The 22,375-nt window shown below is 46.4% G+C and overlaps 1 protein-coding gene across 6 annotated transcripts in view; it reads left to right on the top strand.

Moving 5' to 3' along the window:
* COL6A3 (collagen type VI alpha 3 chain) overlaps positions 1-22,375 on the top strand; it is an 82,586-nt gene that overhangs the window by 14,546 nt on the left and 45,665 nt on the right. Inside the window, exons 1-8 of one of the 6 annotated variants that reach the window (XM_057744217.1) lie at positions 425-473; positions 1,239-1,856; positions 7,834-8,436; positions 12,019-12,603; positions 14,310-14,909; positions 16,296-16,868; positions 18,394-19,002; positions 21,352-21,957. In XM_057744217.1, coding sequence (XP_057600200.1) covers positions 434-473; positions 1,239-1,856; positions 7,834-8,436; positions 12,019-12,603; positions 14,310-14,909; positions 16,296-16,868; positions 18,394-19,002; positions 21,352-21,957 — 4,234 coding nt within the window. In that variant the 5' untranslated portion in view covers positions 425-433. Of the gene's footprint in view, positions 1-424; positions 474-1,238; positions 1,857-7,833; positions 8,437-12,018; positions 12,604-14,309; positions 14,910-16,295; positions 16,869-18,393; positions 19,003-21,351; positions 21,958-22,375 lie in introns of those variants that run through there. The other 5 variants (XM_057744216.1, XM_057744219.1, XM_057744220.1 and 2 more) reach the window with 5 other exon arrangements.

The following is a 22,375-nucleotide window of genomic DNA, read 5'->3' on the forward strand; positions in this document are numbered from 1 at the left end:
TGAGCAGAAAGTTTGTATCGAAAATATTTTACTGTCTGAAGAGCTTTTCCACATTTCTGGCACTGGTTGGTGTTTGAACACATAAAATCTGGAGAAGACAACGATTGAGAGTAAAAATTTTTTTCCCTGAAAACAAAAACAAAAATAAATATCACCCTTTCTCTCTCACTCTGGACACAGAAAGACATTTTTCATCTTCAATCATCAAATCTTTAAAAAATCAGTTTCCCAAAACTACTTAAAAATAGATCTTAACTGATCCTATTAAGAAGTTACTTGCAGAGTTTTAGGAAAATGAGAAATGTTCATGTACTATGAGCTGGGAAGGCCTGGCTTGGGTCCCTCTCCTTCGCTTGGAGAGCTGAGCTTCTGATGAGGATTCTCCCTCCAGACCTGGTAGTTCTTAGATGGCGGGATGGTGAGGACCACCTCAATGCCAGGGGAGCGTGGTTGGGGCATTGGGTCAGCCCCAGGTAAGTAGAGTCCTGGGGCCTGCTGTTCCCAGTAAGCCTGGTCCAATGCAGAAGGGCACTCCCCAGCCACCACAGCCTGGTGCCTGGAGCCTCCTGCTCCTACTTTCCAGAGAGAACTGGATTCATCTTTGAAAGAGATGAATACTGTTCAACATCTAAGAAGGCTTAGATGGCTCTGAAAATGTAGTGACGAGTTAGGGTACCTTTCTTCATGCTAAAAAGTCTGAAAAAAATGAGACTTTGCCCTCACTACAGCTATACAAGTCCTCTTCACTTAAGACATATTTATGACATTTGTTTTTCTTGCAAATTACCCAAAGCATGGGAGGTAAAGCAGTAGTAGATTTCAGTATTCCATCTTGTCAAGGTCCAGTTTCAGACCCAAAGCTGAGGAATGAATTTCTGTGATAGGATATCCTTCCTGTCTGATCAGGTGGGTCTTGGGGTTTAAATTGCCACAAGGAATCATCTAGAGTTAAAGGACACCCCAGGGAATGTTTTTCCCCATTCTGGAGCCTGCTACTGGTTCATGTATGGTGTCATTGTATATGGAGCTTGGGCCAATGACTGGGCACAGCAGCTGTTGAGTCCATGTGTCCAGGTCCCCATTTCTCAGGTAAGTCAGCATCCCTTCCTGTCTCACGTGAAGTGTAAGTTATTTAGCAACAGCACAGTGGAAACTGAATGAGTTGAGGAAGGCTTTGCACTGATGGGAAGTCATTTCTTGAACAGCAGAAACATCTAAACCAATGTCTTTTTTTAAAGATGTCAAAAATGGTGCCGCTGCCGATATAATATTTCTAGTGGATTCCTCTTGGAGCATTGGAAAGGAACATTTCCAACTTGTTCGAGAGTTTCTATATGATGTTATAAAATCTTTAGCTGTGGGAGAAAATGATTTCCGTTTTGCTCTGGTCCAGTTCAACGGCAACCCACATACCGAGTTCCTGTTAAATACATATCGTTCTAAACAAGAAGTCCTCTCCCATGTTTCCAACATGTCTTATATTGGGGGAAGCAATCAGACCGGAAAAGGATTAGAATACGTAATGCAAAATCACCTCACTGAGGCTGCCGGAAGCCGGGCCCGTGATGGAGTCCCTCAGGTTATCGTAGTGTTAACTGATGGACACTCGAAGGACGGCCTCGCTCTGCCCTCAGCGGAACTTAAGTCTGCTGATGTTAACGTGTTTGCAATTGGAGTTGAGGATGCAGATGAAGGAGCGTTAAAAGAAATAGCAAGTGAACCGCTCAATATGCATGTTTTCAACCTAGAGAATTTTACCTCACTTCATGACATAGTAGGAAACTTAGTGGCCTGTGTGCATTCATCCATGACTCCAGAAAGGGCTGGAGGCACAGAGACCCTTAAAGACATCACAGGTAATGGCCGCATCGCCAAGCTGCTGCCTGCCTCGCTCTTCTTCGGAGATAAGCTTGGCAACCGCTGGCATTAAGGCATTATTATGGCTAAAAGACGGTGGGTGGATTAGGGAAGAGATGCCTATTCACAGGTTTAAAAACAAAGGTTTGAATATTCTCTGTAGTCTCCTTCCAAAACAGAGCATTCGCCTGCCTCCAAGAGGAGTTCTTTGTCTTCGAAACAGTTAATATTCTAACTCTAAAAAAACACATCCTGATATTATGGTCCCACAAGAGGTTGCTTCTACCTTCCTTGAACAAGAAAGCCTCAGTGTGGCTGGGCAGGCATCTAACAAAAATCCTATCATTTGCTCCTGGGATAGAGAGCCTGTTTCCTTTAAAGAAAGCTCTGTGTCTGAAAGAGCTTGAGTGGAGGGGGAAGGGAGCATCCACTTTTGGGTCCAGTGGAGCAACACGTAGAGCCCCTCTCTTCGACTCTATGGAATTTATTTTAGAGACTTGATGGAATTAGAATTGTGAGATGCCTTAGAGATGATCCAGTCCAAATCCATTTTGAAGAAATTGAGTTTTAGAGCTGGAGGCCCTACATGTTGGCTCTGGAGTGGGTTTTCTCACTTCTCCTCCAAGCTGTCACCATGGCTGTGCCTGCAGAGATGCTTCTGATTCCAATGGTCCTCATTAGCGCCACTCTGGAAGTGCTGATGATGAGGGGTTTTACACGGATGTGTTCGTGCACAGTGACATACATGGAACTAATTGTCTGGAAGCTTATTTAGCAGGTCACATCCATGGGCTCTCTTGCCAGTGCTAAGTGACTAAAGACTGATAGGGAGGGAATTCCACAGGTAAATTTCAAATGTGTTGCACGCCAGCAATTCTGACCAATGCCCAGGGCTAGGCTTCCTCATCAGTGACAGGCAGGGTGGAGGGACCACCCTTTGTCACAGAATGAGCCCATGTCCCCAACTGACAGTGGGTAGCAGATAATTCTAGGAGAAAGGGCAGAAAGTTAGGGTGGAATCAAGGGCCTCAAGGGAGAGATGAGCTCCAGAAGGAGAGACATGTGTCCCCCAAGATGAAGGGAAAGAAGGAGAAAGGGGTCATGCTTTTAAGATTTGGAGGTGGAAAGGGGAGAAGTTGAGAACATTCACATGACAGAGGAAGAAAGACAGTGGTGCTTGGGAGCTCAGAGAAATAGGAGTTATTTTTGAACAGCTGCAGCAGGGCTGTGATGAAGGGGTCATAGAACATTCAAGAAGACACTGCTGACTTACTATGATGTTCAATTGTTGGCAGAGACCACAGCCTGGGGTCTTCTCCATGAGTGTGGCTCCCTGGTGTTCTGTAGGTGTCTCGGGCACTCTCAGAAGAAAAAAGTTACCAGGGTTGGATCTTGCAAAGAGAGGATGATTAGCGAGGCAAGAAGATCTTGGGAAGGAAATTTACCATTGCTAAGATGGTAGCTGATAAGTTCCTGAAACAGCCTGCCCTGGGGTCCTGGCTGGGCAGGGAAGCAGATGAGAGCTGGAAGGGGCTGGGAGGCTTCTGGAAATTGAGAGGAGGGGCCAGGATGAGGGGGAAGAGACCTAGAGGCAGCTGATCATGTAACCAGGGGACACAGCTAGTGTGTAGGGAGGGTGACTTTGGAGGGCAGGTCGTGTGGGTGTGGTCTTCATGTGCTTAGGGTGCAATAGATCGAGGACCACAGGGGTGAGGAAACTGGAGACCCGAGGGGCTGGTGCTCAGGATGGCTGTCCACGTAGATGTTAAAGTCTCTGGAGGTGACCACATGGTGTGTGGTGTGGACACAGGCTGAGTGTGGTGTACCTGAAATCATTTAGGAAGGTTGGAGCATCCCTTTTGGTACTCATAGCCACAACAAGGAGGTGGATAAATTCTTTGACTGAAAAAAGAGTGAATGAGTAAGCCAGCCTACGTAGGCACACACAGAGGAAGTCATCACAGGAGCAAGATTTAGAAGCTTGCATTTCTCCTAAGCTTTTGAAAGTGGTTGCCACTGAGAGGGTTTCAGAGACAGGAGGTGAGAGATGAGTGAGGTGACAGGGAGAAAGTCAGTTTCTTGTGCATTCAAGATGGTAGATGGAACAGGAAGAAGGAAGAGCTGGATTTTGAAGCATAAATCAACCAATTGAAAAAGCCACATGGGAGGGACTTGTAGAAGGACAGAGGGGCAGGAGGAGTCCAGAGAAAGTTTTTCTGGATTGTGATCAGAATAGTGGGGGAATTGTAGGCAAATAGTACTAGACACCAGTTTTTCATAAGAGAGATTGAGAAAACAAGGGGTGGGCAGCAAGATGAGTAGACATCAAGAGAAAGGAGCAGGGCAGGTAGAGCTTGGTTAGGAGAAAGTTTTCAAAATGGACCAACCCCAAGGTGTTTCAGGAGATTGTTCATAAAATGGTTTCCCCAATGGTTACCCATGATTTCAGCTTTGTTAGGGGAAGGCGGGCTCATGCCCCTACCAGTGGGTCTACTTCTAACAGAGAGGAGTGAGGCACAGCCTGGATTATTTGCATTAAACCTGAAAGCATTCCCTGCTTCAAATGCTGTGTCTTACCTCTGCATTATGACACTACAGTCGATCTTGCCAGATTACAGGAAAAGAAGATGGACCCCGAGAGCACCCCAAACCAAACACTTTAGGTTACAAGGAGATTACAAGATGGCGATTCTAACAACCTTTTCCATTCGCTACAATGTTCTCAGCATCAGTAATTCACTAACCATTGCTTTTCTGAATATAGGGATATCAACTCATCCATGTCAAAAACAATGAAAAGGATCAGGCAAGAAACGGAACATCTTCTCTTTATTGGTGTTTTGGCAAATTCATAAAAAAGAGTGTACGAGTTTGCCTTTATATTTAACCATTATGTAAATGGATAAACAATTAGATTACCATATGAGCGCTAAATGAGCCTGTCAACATAGACTGTTTCCACACAGATGACAAAAACCTTTGTTTTTATGCCAAGAAAGCATCTCTGTCTTCTAGTGTTCAAGCCACTAGCAGCACCAGGGTGGAATATTAATCCCTTTATGTTGTCTTTTCTAATTAACTTCACTCTGCAATTCCTCCCATATCACGTCCCACTGCATGTTCCACAGCAAAAAAATAAAATAATAATTCTCTGCTTATATTTTTTGGGAAAGGTAGTCAGGAAGACATTACGGAGATTGCTAATATGTTAGGGCCATTTCTTTCCATTTCCTGTCTACTAGGTAGGTAATTTTCCCCACCAATATGTATGTATAAAATGTTAATAATCACCATTGTTCTAAATGAACTCTACTCAAGCCATCTCTGAAAGTTGTTTTTTAAAATCCCTGTTATAAATGGATATGATACAAAAGCTTTACTAAAACAAAAGCTAAAGGTGACCTATATTCAATGAGGATGAACTGTCTTTTCTTTGCAAAATATAAAGATTTAGAAAACTCTCAAAACCTATCTGCAGTTTTATGTTTGCACAGGAAATACAAATGTGATCTTTTAAATTTTGCTTGAAAAAAGGAAGCATCCCATGAGCTAAGGAAGGCATTGTGCCCACACCCATGTGCTCAGGAAAGTAGTGTTTCCAGCGATGTTGAAGGTGCCTATGATTTTTCCATGGATGTTTCGAAACTTTTCCATAGAAAATGCCACAGAGGGTGTGATACATGAGCCACAAAAGCAGAAAACCAGACAACCTCATATTTTAAAATGTAGAAAGATCTGTTTCCTCTTAGAGTTGATGTTGATCTCTGGTTCGCCTTGCTGCGCACAAGAACCCATGTCTCTTGTGTCTATTTGAGGCTTAGGCTCTCCTGGATAACAGCATGCCCTGCGTGTCCCATCACTTTGTGCATAAGATGACAATGGGGTTTTTTTCAGTGATGACAAATTATCCAACATTTTTCTATGACCTGCTGCTGTGCAGCTTTTTAGAAGAGCAATAATTAAGGGTTTCCCCTCAGTATTTGTTTATCTTATTTATTCTATTGTGAACTGCAATCAAAAGTAGTAATAAATTAATAAGGAATGAGTCATCCTGTGATTTAGGGATCATTCTTCTTTTATGGATCCTAAGCTCAGAGTTAGTCCTTCTTTTAAAGGTCTTGGTTTCCTGAGTAAGGGGCAAATCTTCCTTCGTCCCTCGGGGCCATAGGTTTAGGCCTGGGGAATGTTGAGGAATTTTGCGGTGTGGTTGGCCGAGCCTGGAGCTCCTGGCCGGATGGGAGCCATTTCTATGGCCTGCGGTGAAATTCACACTGCTGGCACTGTACCCTCCCAAAGATCCTTTGGGAAACTTATGGTTTGGCTAGAGTAGTGAATGTTTTGGAATTCTTAGCAAGGGCTAAGTTAATATCTTATAAGAACTTACAAGATATTTCCACATTCATATCTTTCCCTACATAAGGAATTCCTCTGCAAAATTGTTGTTAAGGGTTTCATGTATGTAAGAGGAGAAAGAGAGCAGTTCTGATCCCAGTAATCCCAATTCCAGCCACCCCTGGCTCAGTTTACCCAAGGAGAGAGCTTGGGTAAGAACATCATTTCACTATAGCAAAATTCCTTAATTTCATGAGACAAGATTTGTATCCTGTTTCCACTGTGGAAATAAAAGCAATTTTGTTGGTAGCAGGAAAAATTAATTTTACATATAAAATGTTCACTGTCATTAAAAATATCAGAATGAATGATTTTACATATAATGTTGCAGTGATGCTCCAAATATAGCTTCTTAAAATCCAGAATATAAATATCATATATACTCACATAAAATCTCTTCCTATTCCTAACACACATGTAAGTTACTAAAAAACACTTGCTAGAATAATTTTGCTTTTCCTATCACTTAAATCAGCCTGGTTTAGACGTTCTAGCTGAGCCTTTGAAATATTCCACCCAGGTTGGTAGTTTACGGATCCTTGCTCAGTGCTGCTGTGAAGCCACCATTCTCAGTAATGGAATGGAAGTTTCCTGTTTGCCATTGTGGGGAGAAAAGAGATCTTGGTCAGCCTTTTTATGTCCGTTCGTATAACCCCAGAGCCAGTTTTGATTCAGGGTTTACTAGATGCCTGTGGTCCTGCCAGGCACTTGGTCTAGGATGTCATAAAAATAAGGTTGGATAATTATGTCATGACTGGTTTCATATCACTCTGCTTAACATTGTTCTGCATTATGTGATTGAATATAGAGGCAACGGCAAAAATAAGTGAAGAGAGCATTTAGCTGAATCCCAGACTTGCATTTGAATTTCATGCAACTAAACATAATTTGAGAAAGGAAAATCAACCTAAAATTTATCAGAGTAGTTTTGAATCAAAACTGTAAATGTAGTTTGAGTTCTTTTCTCATATTCCCAAAGTGGTAGGTACACAGCCATTTTGGTTTTGAAAGACAAAAAAAGAAGAAACAACAGTAGCTCAAGGAATCAAGTATTTAACATACTGGGATGATGAGTCACCAAACCCTCAATCTGAGATTCTGTTTTGTGCTGTGGATTTGGACAAAGAAAATTCTTATAATCTCTTGAGGATTATAAGAGAAATGTCCCCAAATTAGAAATCATCTTTGGACCTTTGTTAATATACCCCTTTATTTTCTTCTGTAGGTATTTCAATTCCATACAAGTACAGTTCCCTCCAAATTTAGTAGAAGTTTCCAGAATATACGCAAAGTTTCCCCCAGAAAAGTAAATATGATGCTTTGAAATATAACTACAAAGAGGGCACAGAGGAAAATTTATTATTAAATTCCCTTACTTAACACCATCATTTCTGTTAAGAAGTTGCCTCGTATCCATTCAGAATGCAGAACTAAAAGAGAATTTCATGTTCCTTAATCAACATGTGTTTTGTTTGTCCATATTTCGTGTTTCTTATTGGTTTCCCAAGAAACATGTCAGAACACTGATGCATGTGGTCACTTGTTCTAACGCTTTCACATTTTTTGCATTTCTCTCTTTTAAAGCACAAGACTCTGCTGACATTATTTTCCTTATTGATGGATCAAACAACACCGGAAGTGTCAATTTCGCAGTCATTCGCGACTTCCTTGTAAATCTCCTTGAGAGACTCTCAATTGGAACTCAGCAGATCCGAGTAGGGGTGGTCCAGTATAGCGATGAGCCCAGAACCATGTTCTCCTTAAACAGCTACTCCACCAAGGCTGAGGTTCTGGATGCAGTGAAAGCCCTGGGGTTCATTGGGGGGGAGTTGGCCAATGTTGGCCTTGCCCTTGATTTTGTGGTGGAGAATCACTTCACCCGGGCAGGCGGCAGCCGAGTGGAGGAAGGGGTTCCCCAGGTGCTGGTCCTCATAAGTGCCGGGCCTTCTAGTGATGAGATCCGAGACGGGGTCGTAGCACTGAAGCAGGCTAGCGTTTTCTCGTTTGGCCTCGGAGCCCAGGCCGCCTCCAAGGCAGAGCTTCAGCACATAGCTACCAATGACAACTTGGTGTTTACTGTCCCGGAATTCCGTAGCTTTGGGGACGTCCAGGAGCAATTACTGCCGTACATTGTTGGCGTGGCCCAAAGGCACATTGTCTTGCAACCGCCAACCATTGTCACCCAAGGTACGTATGCTTTTCTCACCTTCTGTGTGGTAGCGGGGTGTTCTGTGTGTGGTTTTGTAGGAGTCAGGCGGGCACCTTGCAGAATGATTCGCCTCGGGAGAAGCTGTAAGTACCCACAGTCAAGTCCTTCCAAGATGAACTAATTTTTGGATGTGGGGTCTCTGACGGCTGCAGTGTTCCAAGAAAACCAAAAACCTGTGAGTGCTTGGGAAGCTCTTGTTAGAGCCGGAGTTGTCCAGAAAGTGTGCTTTTAAGGCTAATTCAACAAACCTGTTACTTTGAGGTTATTAAACATCATCATATGATTTACTTATAACGCAGCCAGCCTAAAAATGGATCTTGGGGATCATTACAGCTCTGAGAAAATTACTCCAGGATAGTGACATTGAGCTCTAAAAGTCAGCCCATCAGAGGGTGCTGACATGTGAGAACTGTCCCCCCCGAAGTCATTTTTGTGCTGGGTAGCAGGAGAGGCACTTCTGGAGGTAAGAAATAACAAAGCACTCACTTGGAGGGATATTTATGAAAACCTTTTTTTCCCTGGGCTTGTTGAGTTGAAGAGTAGTTCTGCTGATGGAGAGATTGTACACTCAGATGGGGGGCCTCTGACAAAAGAGCCCGATTGGAGTCATTTGAAAAAACATAAAACTAGTCAAGTCACATAAGAAAGTACATTTCACAAATATGGGAGGTAGGAAGTATATTTCAAATTTTAAGTAAGAGTCCAGTGGTGCTTGACGCTGTGGCAGGTAAAATCTGGCAGATACAGGTGTACCAAGTTACATCACTGGTGATCTCACCTGTCCGTCAGAGATTTTATTGCTAACGGTGTTAGGCATATTGCTGGGTGGCTTTAGTTAAGAATTGATGCGAAATTACATCCAGAAAATTCTCTTGATATTTCCAGACCTCCCTCTGATGGAATACAATCTGTTAAGGTTTCCAGGCTTGCATGCTTTTGGAAACAAACGAACGACTTCCGTAGGTTTGTCGACACTCAGGAAGCGCCATGGTCACACTCAGGAGAGTGGGCCTTTGGTCCAGGGTCTTATGTTAACCAGCTGTGTGCTCCTGGGCAGGCCACACAGCCTCTGCAGGCTCCAGTTTTTTTGAATTGATGACAAAGGATGAAAGGATATTTCTGTTCCAGGAGAAGTTTCAAGTTCCTTTTTATCCATGGCAGTCCAGGCCCTTATTTCAGCTTTCCCTAGCTAACTTTCACTCCTCACTTACAAAACCACCTTTAATCTTTGTGATTCATTTGTAAATATTCAACACATATTCCTGGCTATCAGGTATGTGTCAGACACCATGCCAAGCATTGGAGACCCAGTGCTGGTGGACCAGGCTGATGTGGCCGCTGGCTCCTTACAGTATAGTGGGGAGATAGAGCACAAAAATGCAAGCCAACGATCAGAAACTACTCTCAGAGTGTGACAGATGAGGACACCAAAGGGGGCTGTCTTGGAAAGAAGGGGGCAAGAGAGCTGTAGGTTGAGTGTCCGGGGAGGCCGATTGGAGAAGCTGCCAGAGAGAAGCAGATGAGGAGCAGGGGCAACAAGGTACCAGGTGTGGCAGTCAGTCCTGCAACATGAGGGAGCCCGGCCCCTCCCAGAACCATTGGGGGGAGGTGGGGCTGGATGTCACTGATGCCTGGTTGCCTCAGGTTTAGTGGGTGAGCATCACCAACTTGGCTGAGGTCCTCCAGTGGCTTCTATTTTTTCAATGAAGCCGAGGGGACTTTATTGGAGGTCATGGTCCCCGAGTCACTGAGAAGAGTCATCTAAGAGTAGTCTTGAGTCACCCTAAGAGGAGGGTGCAGAGGAAGACAGCACCAAGGAAGGGCGATCGGGTCTGGACGTTTGCTGGAGGAGACTTTGCTTGGGAACAGGAGTGTGGGAGAGTGAGGACCACCACCCGTCCTGGGCTTGCCAGGGCTGCAGGGGACTCAGCATCCTGTGGGTCAACAGGGAGGTGAGAGCTGAAGCCAACTGGTTACAGGGCCTTCAGGGTCACCTTGGCAAGGGAGTTTCACACGCAGCCCCAGCAGAACTGTGTGGAAGAGGGGAGGCAGCTCTGTTGGGGATGGCATCTCACAGCAGGAAGAGGAAGACTCTTATTGCAGGTGGGGGGGAAGGGAGGAGATGGGGTGAGTCAGCCCGGTGACCAGGGGATGAAAGGGATCTGCCTTTCTCTTCATCTATCCATGTGCTTCATACATCTTATTGAACACAGGAAGCTCTGCGTTTATGGTTTCAATGCCTACATCTATGGAATGGAAGGGGCATGTGTGGGAGTGAGTATTTCCAGCCGTGCTCACTGTCCCTGTCTGTGTCTAGAAAGCATACATGTGGTTAGCTGTATGTACAGCTTTTATGTGTACATGGAGAGAGGGAAAGGGAGGAGGCAGGGGGTGTAGCTCCCTGGGTCTTTCAGCCCCCACGTGTAGGGAGAACCCACCTGTCTACAGGCCTCAATGGAGAGCTGGAGGACTTGGAATTCACGGTTTACATCACAACTTGATGCCAAAACAGTGGTTCCCACGTGCCTGTCCCTGGGTGCTTTGTGTCTGTGGTGCATTAATATGCTTTCTCTTAAAGAGGAGAGGGTGGACCAATACTGGCAATATGATCAAACGTCAAGTGAACTGAAGTGCTACCTACCATCTATCTGACTGCAGGGAGTAATGAGGCCTCCTCACTAATCATTTAATAAACGGCAAACACTCCTGCCTCTGCTTGAACCATTTATGATCCTATGAGTCTTGGAAGTCTTCTCTGGTTTCTGGATCTGGTGCTGTAGTCTGATACGAGCCTCAGTTTCCGAGATTCAGGCGGGCTGCCCAAGTGTCGATACAGCAGGTGGACACAAGTTCATAGTCACTTTGAAGCCGTGATCTTGTTGAGGCATTTTTTGTTCTGTGATTTGTCTTTGAATTATTATAACTTTAACACATAACGTGGGACCTTCACAATGCAAATCTTTTAAATAAAAATATTTTGGGGCCACTTGCTAGTTTTGACATCGGTTTCCTTTTTATAAGTTTATGATGGCAAATAATTGGTGTGTTTATTTTTTTCCTTGCCTGAAAAAAATCAAGGCATGGACAAGCTGAAGGGAATAGGGGTGTTTATGCTCTTTCAAGTTTTGCACTTGGAGATAGGTGTATGTAAAATCAAGGTTATGAAACACAGGGCCCTCCGAGAAGACACTGATTGCTTCTTTAATTATTTGAGCTATGGCTTCATTCCGACGTCTAAAACCCAAGCTATGGATCTATGGCAGAAAAGAGCTTTCTGACATTTTTAGTGACAACATGGTAAACAAGTGGTGAATAAACCTACACTGATTTTTGTGCAACAATTTTGTAAAAAGTACTAAGGGAGGGTGGGGGGTTGGGGAGCCCCGCCCGCCAGCCGTAGGGAAGGCCATGGCTGTAACTAATTCCTCAGGGGCTCCCATGGACTCGACATTGGCCAGAGCAAAGGGAGCTCCCCTTGGGTGGAGTTAGCTGTATGGAGAGTCATATTGCATGTGATGGGTAAGGCCATTCTACTCACCTTGTCACGTTGCTACCTACAGTCATTGAAATCAACAAGAGGGACATAGTTTTCCTGGTGGATGGCTCTTCCGCACTGGGACTGGTCAACTTCAATGCGATCCGCGACTTCATTGCCAAGGTCATCCAGAGGCTGGAGATCGGACAGGATTATATCCAAGTGGCGGTGGTTCAGTATGCAGACACGGTGAAGCCAGAGTTTTATTTCAATTCCTACCCCACCAAGAGGGAGGTCACGGCCGCCGTCCGGAAAATGAAGCCCTTGGAAGGCTCGGCCTTGTACACAGGCTCCGCTCTGGACTTCGTTCGGAACAACATGTTCACGGAGGCGGCCGGCTATCGGGCCACCGAGGGGGTTCCTAAGCTTTTGGTGCTGATTACAGGCGGTAAGTCCTCAGATGAAGTCAGCCAGCCTGCCCAGGAGCTGAAGAGAAGCGGCATCATGGCCTTTGCCGTCGGGAACAAGGTGGCCGACCAGGCTGAGCTGGAAGAGGTCGCTTTCGATTCCTCCCTGGTGTTCATTCCCGCTGAGTTCCGAGCTGCACCTTTGCAAGGTGTGCTGCCTGGTTTGCTGGCGCCTCTCAGGACCCTCTCTGGAACCACTGAAGGTACGGGGCGGGGGGAGGGCATTAGATGCGTAATAGGGCGGTCTCTAGGTAGAGCCTTTGGGGAAAAAAAACCTCAAGTTTTATTCGTATTCAGTTGAGACACCTCTTAAATGATGGGAACCATAGCAACAAACAAGATTTATTTCCAGTTTCCTTTTACCCTGACTTGGGAAGTGTGTGACTTAAAACGCCATGTGATACAACGGTATGCCTTAAAATGTCATAAAATAAGAATCGTGTGACAAACTGTAGGACCAGGGGCCATCCATCTTTGAAGCTTCTGGTCGAGGAGATCAGCTCTCTGCTCTGATCCCTCTTGAGGCCCCAGTGTCCTGTCTCCATGGTGACTCCTGTCCCGCCCCCTCCTCCCACCACCGAGATGTAGCCTGGCTCTTCCTTTCCCGAGCAGACAGTCTGCTCTAAAAGGCCCAGACCTGACCAGCAATAGAGCCTTCACCCTCTGTGCCCTCTCTTTAATGGACTTCCTTCAACGGGGAAGCACAGCGAGGGGATAAAAACCCAGTGATTCTCCCAACCCCTCATTGATTACGGTTCTTAGTGAACAGTTATTTTTAATGACACGCTAACGGTCAGTGAATTTACGAATTGAATCAGTGCAATTCACCGTCCTCAACGAAGATGGATATCACGGAAACAAGCTTTTCCGCCTCACAAACTTTCCCACTGGAAGAATGTTCGGTGCATGACCCACGGTGCATGGATGCATGCTTTCTCCTCGAGCTCTCTGGTCTTCTAAAAGCCTCTCTCTCTCTCTCTCCCTCCCTCCCTCTCTCATTTCCTTAAAACTTCTCATCCACACTTTCATAGCCAAAGTTCAGTTTGATAGAATATAGGGTAAGAGTCGTCTTTAGGCTTCAATTTTAGTGAAATGTGAGGGAGGGGATGGGGAAGAATTTGGTTTTTTAGAGGCATGTGGTGGGGAAAACACTCTGATTTGAGAACTGTACTTTTGCTTCTTCATGAGTACGACCTCAGCCAAGCATAGCAAAGCGTCTCTTGCATTTGAATGTGTTTCCGTGATCCTGGGATCTCACTCAGGAGGAATCCCTGTGGGCACTTGTTGGATTATTGCCTGGCAGTGCCGTGACCCCTCCACAGAAGAGTCTCAGTAGAAAATGACAAATGGGCCTCCCTGGGAATGTGTCAAGATGAGAACAGCCTGATTTTATTGGTTTTTTTTTTTTAGCCTTAGGGAACTCATGTTCTCAGGTTAACTTGGGCTACACTTCTAATGTATCTGTAAGTGGAAATTTCTCTGTACGTGTGTAGAGGGAAACCCCAGGGGACCCAGTCTCACCCAGGTAAACCTGGCTCTGACCGTGGTCGTAAGCTGAGTGAGGCAGAAGGGAACAGCACCCTTGAGGAATTCATTTCCAGGGAAGGAATGTTCTGTTTCCAGGATTCTGATCACTTTTGTTGGTTGCAAATCGTCTCGCTTTTGGCACTGTACCTCTCTGTGAGCCAACTTGGTTTCATAACCTCGGCTATCAATACATCTCACAAACACCAACCCCACTGGAGGAAAATATGCAGCCTTGTGCCATATTTTACGAGATGGATGTGCTTGGCCTCACTGATGTTCTCTGTGTTCTACATGTTGGCATGCGTGCCCAGGCTGCGGGCACACATGAGAAAGCCCCCCGAGGTTGTTTATGTCTCACTTTGTTTTCTGTGCTCCACTGCAGTTCACGTAAACAAAAGGGATATCATCTTTCTTTTGGATGGATCGCTCAACGTTGGAAAGACCAATTTCCCTTATGTGCGGGACTTTGTCATGAACGTAGTTAACAGCCTTGATGTTGGAAGCGACAATATTCGTGTTGGTTTAGTGCAATATAGTGACACTCCGGTGACGGAGTTCTCCCTAAACACCTACCAGACCAAGTCAGATTTGCTAGCTCACCTGAGGCAGCTGCAGCTCAAGGGGGGTTCGGGCCTGAACACGGGGGCCGCCCTAAGCTATGTCCATGCCAACCACTTCACCGAAGCTGGCGGCAGCAGGATCCGGGACCACGTGCCACAGCTCCTGCTCCTGTTCACAGCCGGGCAGTCTGAGGACTCCTATTTGCAAGCTGCCAATGCCCTAGCGCGTGCGGGCATCCTGACTTTCTGTGTGGGCGCTAGCCAGGCCAATAAGGCAGAGCTTGAGCAGATTGCTTTTAACCCCAGCCTGGTGTATCTCATGGATGATTTCAGCTCTCTGCCAGCTTTGCCTCAGCAGCTGATTCAGCCCCTAACCACATATGTTAGTGGAGGTGTGGAGGAAGTGCCACTCGCCCAGCCAGGTAACGCTCTCCGACTGCTCGGGGTTCCCTCTCCCTCACCCCGAACACCTCCTTGGCAGGCAGGTGGCCCGATCTGAACTCCAGAGTGCGGCGATGAGCTGTAGAAAGACCATGGGCTCCCTTTGGTTGAAGTCTCTTGAAGGGGGGCTTGAGACACTGTACCAGCAAGCTTAGATGCTCTAGGGATATTTGTTCATGGAAGAAAGTCTAGAAAATCCATCTTATGTTCTGCCCAGGTTATCCCACCCTTGATTCAGAAGCTTTACTTATTTATTTTTTTGCCCCAATGCCTCTGAAGATTCTGGCGTGCAAATCCAAGTGGAAATGGGAGAAGAGCAGAGAGAGAGAGAGAGATGGATTCTGTTTCACACATGAGTATGCACTGGGAGAATTTAAAAATGGAAAGGATTTTCTTGATATGATATTTTTATGTTCCAAATCTGCTATATCTAAAAAATTATTTGTTATAAACCCAGTGAAGGCTGTATCTTTATGTGATGATAAAATGATTTCCAGAGGAAGTCTGGAAGGTGATGAGGATGATTACAAATTAATAGGGTGGTGAGATACAGATGCTTTAGACCAGTTGCTGACAGTACACAGATGGGTAGCAAGACTGAGCCCATTGAAACCTAATCAAAATAGTTCTAAGAACTGTTGTTTGAACTGAAAATAATGTTCTCATGACATGGTGTAGCCCCCTATGGGCTGTTGTCCATGTTTTCTATTGTCTGATCCCAGCAGATTGGAAATCACCAACAGAGATTCTGACCCACAGAGCGATAATGGACACTATTTTGCATTCTGACCCATAACCTCAAATTTAATGAAAAGAGAATCCAAATAGAGCATCTGTGACACATGCCTATGTGTTGGGTGGGTAACTGACATCCACCTTTGTCACGAGAGACAGACCAATTTTTAAGCAGAAGGACGATAGAACCATATTTTCAATAACTCTATTTATCACAATATGAAAACACTGTTCTCCTAGAGTGATTGCCACCTGATGCAGGAACAGAACCCTCTGGGCTTTTCTTTGGCCTGCTTTGTTGAGGAAGCATGATACTAGGCTGGGCCAACCAGGCTAGCTGTCCTAGTCCTGTGCAAAGAGGCATAGCTTTGAAAGGGGGCATTTGGATGACAACTGGTGTGGGTTTTCTCTTCCCTCGCTGGTACAGTGGTCATCAGATGAATTTCGTGAACTCCCATTACCAAGAGCTGGTGGTGCTGGGCTCAGGTCAGTTTGGCGCCCACTGTGTTCTTGCCCCTCACTGTGTCCCGACTCACTTTTGTTGTAGAGACACCTGCTGTGTTCTCGCCCCTCACTGTGTCCACCCGCTGTGTTCTCGCCCCTCACTGTGTCCTGACTCACTTTCCTTGTAGAGAGCAAGCGAGACATCCTGTTCCTCTTTGATGGCTCAGCCAATCTCGTGGGCCAGTTCCCTGCCGTCCGCGACTTTCTCTACAAGGTCATCGATGAGCTGGATGTGAAACCCGACGGGACCCGGATTGCGGTGGCTCAGTACAGCGATGATGTCAGGGTGGAGTCTGGATTTGGTGAGCACCAGAATAAGCCTGAGATCCTGAATCTCGTGAAGCGAATGAAGATCAAGACGGGCAAAGCCCTGAACCTGGGCTATGCCCTGGACTATGCACAGAAGTACATCTTCGTGACGTCTGCCGGAAGCCGGATCGAGGAGGGAGTGCTTCAGCTGCTGGTGCTGCTGGTGGCGGGAAGGTCCTCCGATCGTGTGGACAGTGTGGCGGCCAACCTGAAACAGAGCGGGGTGGTGCCCTTCATCCTCCAGGCCAAGAATGCAGACCCTGCTGAGCTGGAGCTGATCGTGCTGTCCCCCGCCTTTATCCTGGCTGCGGAGTCACTTCCCAAGATTGGAGACCTTCAGCCCCAGATCGTGAGCCTCTTAAAATCAGTGCAAGATGGGGCACCAACTCCCGGTAAGCCACAGAACTTCTGGCTGCTTCTGCAGCCCGGTTCTCCCGAGCATGATGATGGTAGGCTGCTGGCTCCAGGTCCTCAGGTAGAAGCCCTCCATGGGTTTCCAAGAGAGATAGGTGATTTCTGCAGGAAAAATGGAATATGACTTTTCTTTCCCTGAGTTGACTCTCTAAAACTGCTCTCTTGGGCAAAACAGGAGAATCAGAGTCATTGTTTTTAAGGACATTAGAATATTTCATAAGCTACATTGTAAAGATTTAGACATATCAGTGGTTATAAATAATCCTTTTTAAAAAAAATCGCTATTTTTACTATACATATAATAAAAGCCATACAACATGGTTACATTAGAGCTAAAACAGTCTTCATCTTTATATATTTCCCCAATTTCTAGTTTTAAGTGGGTATCATTCTCTTCATTCACGAAAAACATAAAGCATGAAGAGAGGCAGGCACATTCCTGTTATAAACGCAGAATTAAAAATTTTCAGTACTTTTATCCTTTGAGATCCTAAAAAAAATAAAATAAAATAAAAAAAAATAAAATGGATCACAAAACATTAAAAAAAATTTTTTTTTTCAGTACTAATCTTCATTACCATGACTTTATGTTTAACTACTTTCCACTTGGTGATAAAACTGCAGTAAAAAGAGCAATTAATTTCACATATAATCCCTTTGATTGAAAACAGAGAATCTAGAGCTTCTCTATATTGACTACTGGGCATGGTCACTGTTGGTTTTGGGTTGTAAACTGGACATCTGGTTTACACTTTCCCCCACTGATCTGCTGTGACTTGCAGAAAATCACTTGAATCCTCTCATCTGTAAAGTGCTAATGGTTGTGCAGACCCTGCCAACCCCTGTCTCTCCCCACCCCCAACACTTCTGCTGGAGTACAACGTTGAAAGTTAACAATACTGCTCAAACATGGAAAAGCTCTAAAATAAAAGGGCTATCTATATGTATTGGTGCATCAGTTTCCTAGTGCTGCTTTAATAAGTTATGACAAATTTAGTGGCTTAAAACAAAGTGAATTTACTATCTTAAGTTTTAGAGATCAGATATCTAAACCCGTTTTACTAGGCTAAATTCAAGATGTCAACATGCTTGTGTTCCTTCTGGAGGTTCTGGCTGAGTTCCCATTTCCTTTTTTTCCCAGCGTCTAGGGGCCACCTGCATTCCTGGTCCATGGCCCCTTGCTCCATCTTCAAAGCCAGCAAGGTAGCATCTTCTCTTGTCTCTGACCTCTGTTTCCATCCGTACGTCTTCTCCCTCTAACTCTAATCCTCTTCTCTCCCTTTGATAAGGACACGTGATGGATTACACTGGCTCCATCTGGATAACCCAGGACAATCTCCCCATTCCTCTAACCCTTAATTTAATCACATCTGCAGATTTTCTTCCACAAAAATTCCAGGGATTAGGAGTTGGATATCTTTGGGGGCTGTTACTCAGTCCACCACAATTGCTATGAAATTGTCCCTGTTGTGTCCTGTGTGAGTCACGGAGGCTGTCTTCCAGTTTCAGGTGAAAAGGACGTGGTGTTTCTGATTGATGGCTCTGAGGCGGTCAGGAGCGGCTTCCCGCTGTTGAAAGAGTTTGTCCAGAGAGTGGTGGAGAGCCTGGATGTGGGCCCCGACCGGGTGCGCGTGGCCGTGGTGCAGTACAGCGACCGGACCAGGCCCGAGTTCTACCTGAATTCCTACATGGACCAGCAGAGTGTCGTCGGTGCCATCCGCGGGCTGACCCTGCTGGGTGGGCCGACCCCTAACACTGGGGCCGCCCTGGAATTCGTGCTGAGGAACGTCCTGGTTGGCTCCTCTGGGAGCCGCATAGCGGAAGGGGTCCCCCAGCTCCTGATCGTCCTCACGGCCGACAGGTCTGCGGACGACGTGAGGGGCCCCTCTGTGGTCCTGAAGAGGGGAGGGGCCGTGCCCATTGGCATCGGTATCGGGAATGCTGACATCACCGAGATGCAGACCATCTCCCTCATCCCGGACTTCGCTGTGGCCATTCCCACCTTCCGGCAGCTGGGGACCGTCCAACCGGTCATCTCCGAGAGGGTGACTCGGCTCAGCCGGGAGGAGCTGAGCAGGCTGCAGGCATCTGTGGTCCCTCTAACGAGCCAGGGTAAGAAGCGGATTCTCTGGCTCTTCATTCCTTGAAATATTGGGGGCTACTTGTTTGAACTGTGGGTTGCAAAGTATTCTCAGTTTTGTTTCCTCAGCTGTGGGGAGTGAAAACTAGAGTTACGTGAAGAATTAGGAACCATGTGGCATCGGTGGCCGGAAACGGCTTGGGGAGATACTAAGATTCATGTTTTTGGCCAAATTCAAGCCTCAAAGAGGGGTGTAGGTTTGGCTTACAGCTCAGACCCCTAACTCTGCATAAAACCTTCTGTGTAGAGAACCGAAGAGAGGGGCCATCTAACTGATAGCTCCAGTTCAGTGCCTGGTCCAGGCTGCCCCCGGTCGGTCCAGCTGGCAGCCTTCTGTGATCAGGGAGGGAGTTTGACCACAGGTACTCTGTCAAGCTGGGGCACAATCTCTGAAATATTGGTATTTCCAGAGCCAAAGTGTGAAGCTTGCTTTTGCATTTGCTTGGTGCAGAAAATTAAGTGTCTTAATGGGCAAGAAGGCTGCCTGGCTCTCATGACCTCGGCTTATTCTATTTCCTCCTTCCTGTTCCCCTTTCCTGGGCCTGATACAATGAACTGGAAATTGGTGGGAACCTTGGTTGCTCAGAAGGAAGGGAGCTCAGATAGACCCACCCCTCCAAAAATGCCCATGGAGGGCTGGTCCTCCCTGGGCACAATGGTGAATAGGCACATGCGTCCTCACGCCTGTGTGGTTCACATCCTATAGAACCATCTGCATCGAGGATGGGGAAGGGAAACAGGAAAGGCTGGAGGAGGGGGGAAGAGTAAAAGCAAGTGGGAGAAAAGTCAAAGTGAGACACTGTCCTTTGGGAGGCTGAGGGAGGGAGGGTGACTGGTGTGCAGCGGAGAGGGGTCGCTTCCCCTCGCTGGTGTCCCTGCAGAGCGCAGCACGCCCTGCGAACCTTCCCTGGAATGTTCTAAAGGGCTCGCCATCCAATAAATTTGGGGAAACAGTGGGATAAATGCAGTGAGGGTTTTTTTGGTTTTGGTTTTGCCCTAATTGATGTGTTTTGTGTATCCCCAATACGATAAGAAAACACATTTCCAAAACTTGTTTGGTTGCAGGAGTTCTTTTTTTCCTTTCTGGTTTTTATTTTATGTTGAAGTATAGTTGATTTCCAGTGTTGTGTTAGTTTCAGGTGTATAGCAAAGTGGTTCAGTTATACATATACATGTATCTATCCTTTAAAAAATTCTTTTCCCATTGAGGTTATTACAGAATATTGAGTAGAGTTCCCTGTGCTATACAATAGGTCTGTTTTAAATATAGTAGTGTGTATATGTCAATCCCAAACTCCCAATTTACCCCCCCTTCTACCTTTTTTATGGTGCATTTGAGGTACTGGTGCTCCTGAGGAGGCACTTTGGAAATGCTCTCATTGTGTGTGTGCAGCTTCTTTACCCACAAGCATACGTTTCTACAACAGTATGACTCCTGGTCCATCGGCTCACCTGCTCTTCAAAAGGACTGTTTCCTACGTTCTCCTTATCCTGCTTCTTCTACACCTCTCCTCCTTCAGCTTACTTTGAGCCCGTGATCTTGATTCCCATTTCACCGAGGAAATATGAGTAAATCATAAAAGAACTTCCAGAAGCCACACTCAGTCTGTCCCAGCATCAGTGTCCAGGTCTTGGCTTTGTTCCTGTTACTTGGATGAACTGTCCCTGTTTCCTCGGGCAGCCTCGCTGCTTCCCTGCTCAAGGGTGTCACCTGCAATTCTCCTCTCTCTCCTGAATCATTAATTCTCCGATGCACTGGGTGATTCCTTTCACAATACAAACGCAATGACTTTTCTTCTCTTGTTAAAAACTCCCTGATGCCCTGCTCCCTGTTGCAGGGGCACCCCAGGCGCCTTTATAAAATGTTACTGTCTATAATTCCTTTCTGAACACACCCTAACCTGTTGTTTGCTCTCCCTGCTCCACAGAAAGTGCTCTGATCAAGGTCCCTCCATCTGGCAAATCCCAGTGGACAGTTGTCAGGCGCTGTCCCACTTGACCTGTGAGTGTCATCTGTCACAGTTGCGATCTCCTCCTTCCCAAAACAGCATCCCCACTCAGTCTAGACATGGCTCCTGTGTGTCTAGGTCCTTCCTCCCGCAGACTTACTCTTCCTTGCCCTTTGCTGGTTCCTCCTCTTCTCTCTGACCTGTGATCACTGAAATGCCCAGGACTTTCTCCTGGGACTAGCTCAAATAGTCTGAATTAGGATACCTTACCTGTCAGGTGACAATTCTGTGACAAACTGGGAGGTGGTTCATTAACACTAAGAATTTGGTGCTAACAAAAGTGAAGCCCTCTTATAATGTTTGATTTCACAGATGTTGGTGGCAAGAAGGACGTAGTCTTTCTCATCGATGGGTCCCAAAGCGCTGGCCCTGAGTTTCAGTACATCCGTACCCTCATCGAGAGGCTGGTTGACTCCCTGGATGTGGGCTTCGACACGACCCGGGTGGCAGTCATCCAGTTCAGCGAGGACCCCAGGGTGGAGTTCCTGCTGAACGCCCACTCCAGCAAGGACGAGGTGCAGAACGCGGTGAGGCGGCTGCGGCCCAAAGGCGGGAGGCAGATCAACATTGGGGGCGCCCTGGAGTACGTAGCAAAGAATATCTTCAAGAGGCCCCTGGGGAGCCGGATTGAGGAGGGCGTCCCTCAGTTCCTGGTCCTCATTTCTTCCGGGAACTCTGACGACGAGGTAGATGATTCGGCAGTGGAGCTCAAGCAGTTTGGTGTGGCGCCGCTGACGATCGCGAGAAATGCAGACCAAGAGCAGCTGGTGAAGATCTCCCTGAGCCCCGAGTACGTGTTCTCAGTGAGCACCTTCCGGGAGCTGCCTAGCCTGGAGCAGAAGCTGCTGACACCCATCACTACCCTAACCTCAGAGCAGGTGCAGCAGCTCCTGGCCAGCACACGCTACCCCCCTCCAGGTAGGACTGGGCATTGGTTGTTGTTCTTTGTTGTGTCCTCTCAAAAAATATAAGAAATAACGAGCTCAAAGGCCATTGCAGTCACAAGTAAAATTAAAATAACGGGACACCTGTGATTGAACCAGCTGGGTCTATTGCTTGTGGCAGGGAGGAAGGACGCACACGCCGGTGAACCACAGGGAATCTCAGCAAGAGGGTGTCAGGAAGGGCTCACGATAGGATTTGAACTCGTCATAGATGATTTTGCAGAAGACTTGAAGAAATGGGACTTTGCCCCAGATTGAATGTTGTTGAGAAGTGGGCGTAATTCTACGATTGGGTATCTTGCCAAATCTCAAGGCTAAAGCTGTAGTGGGTAAAGAAGCAGTGGTCATTCCTATGATCCGGGATAAGGAGTGTTTGGTTATTTGCATTTTTT

Source organism: Hippopotamus amphibius, chromosome 8, assembly GCF_030028045.1.
Source record: "Hippopotamus amphibius kiboko isolate mHipAmp2 chromosome 8, mHipAmp2.hap2, whole genome shotgun sequence".
In the NCBI taxonomy this organism is placed as follows: domain Eukaryota; kingdom Metazoa; phylum Chordata; class Mammalia; order Artiodactyla; family Hippopotamidae; genus Hippopotamus; species Hippopotamus amphibius.